The 11720-nt window shown below is 37.4% G+C and overlaps 2 protein-coding genes across 3 annotated transcripts in view; one reads left to right on the forward strand and one right to left on the reverse strand.

Annotated features, from left to right (window-relative positions):
* Positions 1-1056, reverse strand: part of mboat2b (membrane bound O-acyltransferase domain containing 2b) — a 30608-nt gene extending 29552 nt beyond the window's left edge. Inside the window, exon 1 of the mRNA XM_077220885.1 lies at positions 784-1056. Within this exon, the coding sequence (XP_077077000.1) occupies positions 784-867 (84 nt within the window). The 5' untranslated portion in view covers positions 868-1056. The remainder of the gene's footprint in view (positions 1-783) is intronic.
* A 780-nt stretch (positions 1057-1836) lies between these two features.
* Positions 1837-11362, forward strand: e2f6 (E2F transcription factor 6). 2 transcript variants are annotated; one of them, XM_077220896.1, is made up of 9 exons: positions 1837-2322; positions 4589-4918; positions 6195-6352; positions 6448-6527; positions 6643-6844; positions 6965-7120; positions 7222-7336; positions 9528-9702; positions 10585-11362. In XM_077220896.1, exons 1-9 carry the CDS (start codon positions 1894-1896, stop codon positions 10929-10931), a joined length of 1992 nt encoding a protein of 663 aa, XP_077077011.1. In that variant the 5' UTR covers positions 1837-1893; the 3' UTR covers positions 10932-11362. The 2 variants fall into 2 exon arrangements, with proteins under 2 accessions (XP_077077011.1, XP_077077012.1); XM_077220897.1 differs by having other exon boundaries at positions 1967-2322; positions 4573-4918; positions 11061-11362.
* The last annotated feature ends 358 nt before the right edge of the window (positions 11363-11720 follow it).

Raw genomic sequence — 11720 nt, forward strand, 5'->3', positions numbered from 1 at the left:
GCTAAAAAGCCTCCCCACACAATAACACCTCTTCCTCCATGCTTCACTGTGGTAGAGATGCAATTATTATTATATTTCTTACCAGATTTTTAAAGACATCGCTCTAGAGCATCACCCCACACACACGACTTCCCATATTATCCCAAAAACTGCTTTTCTGAAACCGCAATGGCTTTTTAAGTAGTGCATTCGCTTAAAGTTTGCTAATTTCCTGACCAATAATGTGTTGTTAAAACAATTAAAAGCTTAGTGTTTAGCCATTTTTGAGTGTATATGTTTGCGTGGATATATAAAAAAGGGCCAAGCCCAAAATTGTGAATATGTGGCCCTGTGCAAACAGAGATGATAACCACAAAGAAACATCTTTAAAAAGACTGCCTTAGGTAGCAACATCATAACGTTTCCTTAAAAGTGCCGACACAGACTAGAGGGTTTTCTCCCCTGTATCTTATGTATGCCTACATTCATCTAGGTTGTATATGAATTAAATTCCACATTTTCAAATCCTCTAGTAGTTCATCATCCATTTCATCACCGCAAATGACACATTTCATGAGCACACCATCAACTCAATCCGACGGAAATATGCGATTGCTCAGTCAGACGTCATGAATTTCGATTGGAAATATTAAAAATGCAACGTTTTCATTGTCCTTACCAAATGTTTTCGTGCACAGCCTGTAAAGGATTTGTAGAAGGACCTGGATGCCAATGAAAGCTGCTGTATTGAGGGTTTTGTGCCTCCAGTATTCATTTCATAAAATAGAAATAACAGAAATGTACCTGATCTAACGGAAGGTTGGTTATCTCGCTTATTGGCTGTAGTAAGCTGGATCCTGTGCAGGCTGATATCGTCTCAGTAGCCATGTTTCGCTATTGTATTAGTTCTGTGCGGTTCTCTATGACAGTGGCTGCCCAGCTCGCCCTGTTTCAATCCAACACATCCACATCCACCTCTGGAGAGACTGTTGCTGCTTGCTGCTGTCCACTGCTGGTAAAAAACGGCAGTACAACACCCCACAGTCCACCAAACGGATTTACAAATCCTACTACTGCGAAGGCTTAGCTCATGAATATTATTTACGTAACGTGACGTTCGGCCGAACTGATTGGCTGAAAAGCAGACGTTTTCTTTTTTATTTCTTTTTTAGCAGACGTTTGTCGTTTTCACTTTAGTGGTTGGAGGTTTTGAGCTCGAAAAGTTTCTCGGCAGATCTCAAAAGTTTTTGCACTTGAACGCAAAACATTTGCGAGAGAACCCAACAGCATTGACAAATAATTTTTCTTCCATCTCATATTTTTTTCCTTCACCATGTCACTTTAGGGGCTCCGTGAAGTCCGATCGACTCATTTCCGCGAAACGTTTTTTTCTTTTTTTAAATTTAATTATAATTCAGTACAAAAAAGGAATGCATAATTATAATTCAGTACAAAAAAAAGCATAATAAGAACAAGGAACATGAACATGTGGGGATAGATAAGAAAAATTATAATTTACATAAAAAAATTCTATACTGGATGTTTTCAAAACCTTCTCGCTTTTTTGTACTTTCGATCAGTTCCTTCTGATTAACTTTTCTGTTTGTTTTCTTTAATAATTTTTATTTAATGCAACCAATATGTAGGCTACCTCTTAAAGGAACCCCGCCTATTAAGACACATTGGTCTAAATATGCTACAATTGCTCTTTCTTACAAAATACGTAGTTAGAAATACATAATATTTTCGTTATTTAAAAAATCCTCACAGTGTTCATAGAATTTGAACTATCGCAGCCATTTTTTGCGCGCAATGAATTCTGGGTCATTGACGTGTATTGGTTGTGTACAGAACAGAAAGAGGTGAGCTAATGGCGCTAAGTTTAACTGTAGCTACATCCTAAAAGTGAATATAATGCCACATTGTGCAGCGTTTGGTTGTAATTTCCAGTCCAAAGGCAACAGGGGGAGTGATGTAAGCCTCCACTGCTTTCCAAAGGAGAAGAAAATAAGAAAAGAGTGGGAAGTTGCTTGTGGACGAGTACAACTCCCTAAAGACCCACGGCTGTGTTCCCGTCACTTCAGCCGTGATGCATTTGAGGCATTTAGTCGGCTAAAAGAGCTCACAGGTGCAGCTGGTTACAAGCGAAGACTAAAACCAAATGCCGTGCCATCAATTTTCCCCCACAAGGAGCATAAACGTCCGCGCATAGCGAGTGAAAGCCAAGCTAACAAACGTCTAAGGCAAGAGACTCTGGACACTCTCCTGCTAGGATGTAAACAACCCGCTCTTGCAGTTGCAGTCGCGGAGGACGAATCATCGGACACTACGCCGATCTTGGAGGTAACCGACAATCCACCAGATGCTGTTAATGAATCCATAACTGTAGGCCTACGGTGTTCTCCAATGTTCTGATGCAGCAACGCAGACATAAATATAACCAAAGCATCTTGTTATTGCGTTTTACTATATATTATTCTTAGCTTTATTGGCCATTTGACTATGATAATCTTTGTTCTCAAAGTACAGCACTCATTTAACATATAAAGAATAAAAACATAAAGGATAGTAAGAAATATAATAAAAAAAACTTAAGTATGGAGTATAACAATACTATAGAATTTAGAAATGTACAAAAAATATACAATAACAATTGGAGATGAAAGAAAAAGCAGAAATAGCGCAAATCAGTATAGTCTGAGCTTTAAGATTTTTAAAATGTGATTCAAGGCAATTCAATGCAGTGGTAATTATTAATAACAGTATTGTAATTGTAAGATTGAAAATGTACATGAGGTAACGTTAGATGAGCAGAACAGTGTTGACTTTGTTCAGTGTACGGAGGTGAGAGGGTATTTCTGTGCGTTCAACATAGTGACTGCTTGAAGAAAATAAAGCAAACGAGGGCGGTAGATAACTTAGTAAATATTTATTAAATTATTTATACCGATAGTACGATCGTCTGCTCTATACTTGGCCTACCCTGGACAGCTGCTGACAAAAAGTGGAGCTCTTTACAGCAAACGTTCTCGCTTAGCATTGGCAAGCAGTTGCCGCACAGACACCATCTGTTTTGCCCTACTCTCGCTTCCTCAACTCTCTGATAATTTTCATGTAACTCTTGAGTGGGCCTATCGTCTTCCGCGTTATTCTCCTGATTTAAGCTTGGGTTCCAACTGAAAAGGCTGAACGGCAGACGTGTTCATCTCGCTACCTGTCTTAAAACTTCGCTAGCTCAGGTGAAGAGATGAGTCCCACAGATGAGTCCCAACGTAGGACCCCATTAGTATGCCAGTAGTATTCCTGATCTAAATCTGTTCTCATCTGTCATTTATTTAAATGGATAAACTGTTAATAAGAAAAATAGTAATAAACTCAAATTAACATTATTCCATGATTCTTTTAATAACAAAATTTGTACAACATATTGCGCTGATTATTGCGATAAAAATAATGACAATTATTATTGCATTAAGAATTGCTGTGAATATGGTAAGGCATAACGTTATAAGCTCAGCTAACATTAGCACGCTCATCGAATAGCTGCATGCTATGCTACTAAGCTAACTAAAAAAACAGTTAGATCGGAAAAATGTTTAAATTCACAATCTATAGCTTCGGTTATATACTTGTATATGAAACATATAAGTTGAAATACATTTTAACTTGTAGTTCAAACGACTTCTATAATAAAGTGATTTTGTCTGATTTGTAACCAGGCACTAAAGGGATTACACAAAACGTGCTTTGAACCAATCGGATTGCTTGGGTCCTAAGGTGGGACAAGAGAATGTCTAATATGAGATATTAGACGGCTTTGGTGGGACCCAACACTTCACCACACCTGTGCTTGAAAAAACAATAAACGAAACTGCTACAACCGGTTACAACCTTTATACACTACCCAGAATGCATTGACACGTAAATAACTATGGCGGCCCACGAGTGAACGGATTTTGGGCTTTTTTTAATAAAAACAAAAACATTTTGAGTGTTTTTGTATCACCTTTTTATAGCTGATGCCCATGTTAATCTTATAAGGCCAACATGCCGCACTAACCCTAACCCAGGCTAAACAGGATTTTTAATGTTTTTAAATTATAAAAAGGCATTTTATAAAACGCTCTGCTTCGTACATGCGTTGATAAAAGTGTCATATAAAAATACGATATCCATTGTGTGTTATTCACAACATCTGTGCTATATGGTAAGAATGTAAACGGTTCAAATGAAAATGAGTCTGTGACATGAGAACCTACAGAACCGATTCAGTTCTTCCACGAATCAATCAGCACACGCATACATGTTTATTATTGAATGCTGAATTCTCATGGCATATGAAAAACTAGCACACACCTATATCAAACACCCGTAAATCTCTGTAAACTTGAACAAAGCAGACATTAAAAATGTGCTATATTACTTCTCAATTCCACCAGAGGTCACTAGGTGCGATTAGCCAATAGAGGGAGAACCTGAAGTAGAAATCAAATAATTTGATTGGTCAGACGTGATCACATGGAACAGCGTGTGCTTTTCCTGTTGTGATGTGTGTAAACAGTGCACATTGCACGTTTTTCTGATTTAATGTAGCGATATAATCTGACAGCGTGTTACGACGATGGTGAAGTGTGCAGTCCAAGGATGCATAAACCACAGTGATCTCAGACCGGGAGTGCAATCGAGCCGGCCGCGCAAGAGATTTTTCAGGTTCCCCAAAGACAAGGCCCGAGTGAAAGTGTGGCTGGCCGCTTTACGGGAGACTGAGCGCGAAATCACCGATCAGCATCAGATATGCGAGGATCATTTCCTGAGCCATCACATCACGTCGAACGGCATCAGCCCGGACGCGATCCCTATTATGCCGCTATTAGATGGACCGGTCTGCGGGTGGAGCTCGTGTGATGAGCAGGACGAGCACCTGGACCCGGTTGGGGAGGTGAGAAGGGTGCTGTGCATCTTCTGACAACCAGCTATTTATTTATAAAAGTCATTCAGTATTTTTTTCTTTCTTACATGTAGCTTGACCTCAGGATGGAAATTATTTAGTTTAAGTCTTTTGAGTATTTAACTAATTTAATTTTAATGGTAACATTTATGATCATGTATTACTTTTGAGATTGATGGGTCAAGAGTTGACTATTTACACTAGCCAAAAATACATACAGCTTCTTTAATTGAAAGATGATGTATTGGTCAAAAGCTCCATAAAGGATGTCATAATACAGATAGAACTTCCACTTGGCAATATAATAAAAGGGTAGAATATTAAATGTATTAGCAAGATTCTCTGTCTCATATAAATCATGATCACAATTCACGTAAATATGTAAGTGATCATCATATTTATGAACCACTAGCCCCATTCTGAACAAATAACAAATTTATTCACATTACAAAGTGTTGTTACATTTAAGTGAAACCAAGTAAAAACAAATTTTTTTTTAAATCTGCATTTACTCTTGGATTTTTCCTTTTTTATCCCAAACTGAATTATTTTATTTTTAAGATATATTACTTCGTTTAAATCTTTTAGTTGGGTGTTATTAATCTTTATTATACATATTAATCTTATTAATCTGAACTCCATAATAAGCTCCCTGGTGTGTGTGTGTGTGTGTGTGTGTGTGTGTGTGTGTGTGTTATATATATATATATATATATATATATATATATATATATATATATACATTCAGTGCATCCAGAATGTATTCATAGCGTTTCACTTTTTCCACATACATCTGTAACCAATAATAAAATTTATGAAATAAAAAAATCATTAAACATAAGTAAAGAAAAAGAAATAAGATTTCATGCAGCTTGTTTAACAGAGTTATTGAGTAAAATGCATGTGCTCACTTAGCTGGAACCATTTTAAAACAAGGAATGCAAAAAAAAGTGCTGCACAGGATGTTGAATCCATATCCCAGTGTTCTTAAGGTGTATGGATAGTTCAACTCATAAAAACATATTAAGCCAAGGCACTCAAGAATTCAAGGGAAAATAAACGCTTAAAATTAAGGAATAAAGGCTTTTTATATTTTGACTAGTTGCCTGTTTTTAAATGCCTACTCCATGATTGAATAAAAGCTTTTTATACCTTTCCTTAAATTCTCGAGTGCCTTGGCTTGATGGTTTTACAATTTTGGGATTACTTAAATTGAGTAACACTGTTTAGAATCCAATGTTATTAAATCTTAATTTTGTCTTAAAAGAGCGGAGTTACTGCTGATGATGATGATGATTCTTATGATGAAGAGTTTGAGGATGATGATGAGGAAGATGATGATGATGATGAAGACCACAGTGGTGCACATGATGCCCAAGGACAAAAGGATAAGGATAAAACCCAAGGACAGTGTCTCACTGAAAGGTAAGACTAAATTAAATAACTACTACAAAAAGAACTGGATCAGTATTTGTTATTTTGCCCATTCATTATATCTTGTGTTCTTTTTTTTTTTTTAGTTTAAATAGCAATCCCAACATTTATTTCGCAATCCCAACATTTAACATCAATCAAGCAAACAGTGTATCCACTGGACAAGGTATGTTCTGATATGTTTTTAATTCATTCACTTTCTGATGCTGCACAGATTTTAAATATACTTGGACTAAAGTAAAAAAAAGCTTCCCTGAATAGTCCCATTTTTTTCATTCCAGTCCAGAATCGCTCTGACGTCGCTCTTGGACAACTGACCAAACGTTTCATGCAGCTACTTCACACAGCTCCGAATGGAGTCCTTGATCTCAATGAGGTTACGCGAAAACTGGGAACACGAAAGAGGCGGGTGTATGACATCACCAATGTGCTAACTGGTATCCATTTAATCAAAAAGACATCCAAAAACAAGATCCAGTGGATGTAAGTTTAGACCGGACATTTTTTCACAATTCCACATTTATTTCCACATTGTGGGATTAGATAAACAAGATTGTCTTACTACATCAGTAAACGATTCACGCATCTGTCTCTATGTCCAAGGGGTCCAGGAGCAGTCAGCAGCATTGGGAACCAGTGGAGCCCCAAGACAAAAGCTGACCTACTTAATCTGAAGTCAACTGAGGAGGCCCTTGACTGGCTCATCAAAGACTGTGCCCAACAGCTCTTTGCTCTGACCGACCTCAAAGACAATACTGAATATCCTCTCATATTTTCTAACAGTCTGTGATATTATACTGTATGTCTAACAATCCTTATAGTACTTCTTTCAGTTGTTTTGGTCTTAACTGCAGTTGTACCTCAGCTTATGTGACATACGAGGACATCTGTAAGATTGGCGTTTTCAAGGACCAGACTATAATAGCCATCAGGGCCCCTGAAGAGACCAAGCTAGAGGTGCCCACTCCCACTGAAGTAAGCTGGAAGGCCCCGAGCCTTTTAGGAATCTTAATTAAAAAAAAGTGTGTATATATATATATATATATATATATATATATATATATATATATATATATATATATATATATAAAAAAAATTATCATCCAAGCAAGTTACAGCAGCATTCATTTTAATCAGACAATACAAGAAAGAGAAAACAACCAATCACTCACTCACTGACTTAATAACTTAAGTATCATAAATAAGTCAATGTCTAATTAATTCATACAGTAAAGACCGTTTTATTTCCACATTTGATTATTCAAATTCTGTAGTATTTCTTACTTTAATGCTACAGTTAAATAGTCCTATTGTACATGAAAAGCTTAAAACACGTTTTTTTGTTGTATTTGTTCTGTTGATTGTTATTTGAATCTTTGTTCTTTTATTTAATAACACAAAAAATAACTATATTGTGGTGTATGTGTATATATATATATATATATATATATACATATATACTGAACAAAATTATAAACGCAACACTTTTGTTTTTGCCCCCATTTTTCATGAGCTGAACTCAAAGATCGAAGACTTTTTCTATGTACACAAAAGGCCCATTTCTCTCAAATATTGTTCACAAATCTATCTAAATCTATGTTAGTGAGCACTTCTCCTTTGCCGAGATAATCCATCCACCTCACTGGTGTGGCATATCAAGATGCTGATTAGACAGCATGATTATTGCACTGGTGTGCCTTAGGCTGTCCACAATAAAATGCCACTCTAAAATGTGCAGTTTTATCACACAGCACAATGCCACAGATGTTGCAAGTTTTGAGGGAGCGTGCAATTGGCATGCTGACTGAAGGAATGTCCCTGGAGCTGTTGCCCGTGTATTGAATGTTCATTTCTCTACCATAAGCCTTCTCCAAAGGCGTTTCAGAGAATTTGGCAGTACATCCAACCGGCCTCACAACCGCAGTCCACGTGTAACCACACCAGCCCAGGACCTCCACATCCAGCATCTTCACCTCCAAGTTCGTCTTGAGACCAGCCACCCGGACAGCTGCTGCAACAATCGGTTTGCATAACAAAAGAATTTCTGCACAAACTGTCAGAAATCGTGTCAGGGAAAATCATCTGCATACTCGTCGTCCACATCGGGGTTTCGACCTGACTGCAGTTCGTCGTCGTAACAAACTTGAGTGGGCCAAATGCTAACATTCGATGGTGTCTGGCACTTTGGAGAGGTGTTCTCTTCATGGATGAATCCCGGTTTTCACTGTACAGGGCAGATGGCAGACAGCGTGTATGGCGTCATGGTGAGCGGTTTGCTGATGTCAACGTTGTGGATCAAGTGGTCCATGTTGGCGGTGGGGTTATGGTATGGGCAGACGTATGTTATGGACCACGAACACAAGTGCATTTTATTGATGCCATTTTGAATGCACAGAGATACTGTGACGAGATCCTGAGGCCCAGTGTTGTGCCATTCATCCACGACCATCACCTCATGTTGCAGCATGATAATCCACAACCCCATGTTGCAAGGATCTGTACCCAATTCCTGGAAGCTGAAAGCATCCCAGTTCTTGCATGGCCAGCATACTCACCGGACATGTCACCCATTGAGCATGTTTGGGATGCTCTGGATCGGTGTATACGACAGCGTGTTCCAGGTCCTGCCCAATATCCAGTAACAGCACAGCCATTGAAGAGGAGTGGACCAACATTCCACTGGCCACAATCAACAACCTGATCAACTCTATGCGATGGAGATGTGTTGCACTGCATGAGGCAAATGGTGGTCACTCCAGATACTGACTGGTTTTCAGGCACCCCCCACCGTAAACTGCACATTTTAGAGTGGCCTTTTATTGCGGCCAGCCTTAAGGCACACCTGTGCAATAATCATGCTGTCTAATCTGCATCTTGATATGGAAAAGTGCTCACTAACACAGATTTAGACAAATTTGTGAACACTGTTTGAGATAAATAGGCCTTTTGTGTACATAGAAAAAGCCTTAGATCTTTGAGTTCAGCTCATGAAAATTGGGGGCAAAAACAAGTTTTGCGTTTTATAATTTTGATCAGTATATTATTGTCAAATAAAATCACTTGTATCGTGAAATAAGATTTTGGTCATATTGCCCACCCCTTATTTGAATAATGATGACTGGAGGGAATATGTATTATATTAACTTCTGTTTATGTCTTGCTCTAGGAATCTATCCAGATCCACTTGAAGGCCTCCCGGGGCCCCATCCATATACTGACCTGTGAGACTGAAGGCCCGAGTGATGCTGTGGATCCAGCTGACACAGAATCGCAGCTTGTCAAACCAGCCTACTTTCTAACGCTAGAGGAGAGCCGGATACACACACAACCACTTATATCAGGTTAGCTGTATGGCCTTGTTTTCTACACCCAGAATCTCAGATGCCTTTTGATTACTCCGATCACTTACACTACGGTTCAAAAGATTTGGGTCAGTAAATTTTTTTTTTAAAGAAATAATACTTTTTTTAGGATACAGTAATTTGATAAAATGTGACAGTAAAAACATTTATAATGTTACAAAAGATTTCTGTGTCAAATTAATGCTGGGAAAAAATGTCATGGTTTTCAAAAGTATAACATTTTACATAAATAAGACATGAGATTAATAAGAAATGTTTCTCGAGCACCAAATCACCATATTAGAATGATTTCTGAAGGATCCTGTAACACTGAAGACTAAAAATTAAGCTTAGCAAATAAAGGAATGAAATATATATATATATATATATATAATAGAAAAGTTTTCCAAATTGTGACATTTCACAATACTACTGGTTTTACTGTATTCTTTATCAAATAAATGCAGAATTGGTGAGCATAAGAGGCATCTTTGTAAAACATAAAATAAAAATGTACGACCCTTAACTTTTGAGCGCTAGTGTAGATGTTAAAGAATAAAATTGTCTGTATCAAACTTTTTTAGATTGTGTAAGTTCAGTCCAGAAACATCAATTTATTAAACGATATTTGCAGCAGTAAATAATTTAAGCTCAATGTGTGTAGATGATTATGCAGTAGACAATGTATAAAACTAAGTAATATATATATATATATATATATACACACTGAATCTAATTATATATATATATATATATATATATATAAATATATATATATATATATATAATTAGATTCAGTGTGTATGTGTATATATATATATATATATATATATATATATATATATATATATATATATATATATATAAAATATCTCATTGTAGTAAAGGCATCCAGAAAGTTTAAATATCAACGGCGGGAAGACAGTTGGGTGGCCGAACATTGTTGTGTCCCATTGTGTTCGGCTTCCTCAAAGTTCAACTCTGTGCTGAGCTTTCACACTTTCCCTGCGGATGAAGAAAGACGGAAAAAGTGGATACACAACATTCGGCGTGAGGGTCTTTGCCTCACTTCTCATACAAGAGTCTGCAGTCGCCATTTCAGGAGCGATGATGTGAAAGAGCCATCGACTCCTAAAGGGCGCCGTAGGCTGAAGAAAGATGCTGTACCCACCTTATTCCAGTGGAACGACTTCTCCGTTTCAGAACCACTGCAAAAGAGAATGGTTTGAAGATCCTGCACCTGTGGACCTCTTGGAACATGATTATTGTTCAGTTCCTGAACCTGCAGCAGCTGCTATTGCATTGAATCAGGCTGTAGACTATTTGCCTGAAAACATTTTTTATTTATTTTTTTACAGATGTTTCAAGTACTATAGCAGCTGTACAGAGTTCATAAGGACCACAAAGAAGAGCCTTTGCTTCTACCCCATTATAATAGACTTTGTTGGCCTTTTTGGAGAGACCACTGTGCATATATTCAATCTCCTGGGGTTTGAGACATCTGTTGTGAAGACTTTTGGTTTGTAAATAAATGTATTTTGAACATTTTCAAAGTATTTTTTTCTATAATTATGAGGAAACTTGAAGGTTGTTTTTTGAAAATGGTAAATTGTTTCTTGGACCATTTGATAATGCTGTAAATAAAAAATTCTTTAATGGACCTTGGATCCCTTGTTTATAGAGAAAGAGTGGTTTGTAAATGTACACTATGGTTCATAAGTTTGAGGGCAAGAATCTTTTTGTAAAGAAACACTTTTTTTAAAGGACACATTAAATGTGCAATAGGTGATCTGGGAAATGCTAACTTTAGCCTGCTAGCATTGAAAGCATAGAATTCCACCTTCCCTGCAAATCGATGGCCAAAGCCACGCCTCCTCCAAAACACATGAACACGCACAGACCATACCAGTGACAACGTTATTGGATTACATCATGTGTCATTCACCAATGAGAAAACATGCTTGCTTGCATACATAAGTATGTGAGTGTGAAATGACTCCAGTTCAGAAGTTGACCTG

Source organism: Siphateles boraxobius, unplaced genomic scaffold (assembly GCF_051911475.1).
Source record: "Siphateles boraxobius isolate OS27281-9 unplaced genomic scaffold, OSU_SipBor_1 8, whole genome shotgun sequence".
Taxonomy (NCBI): Eukaryota; Metazoa; Chordata; class Actinopteri; order Cypriniformes; family Leuciscidae; genus Siphateles; species Siphateles boraxobius.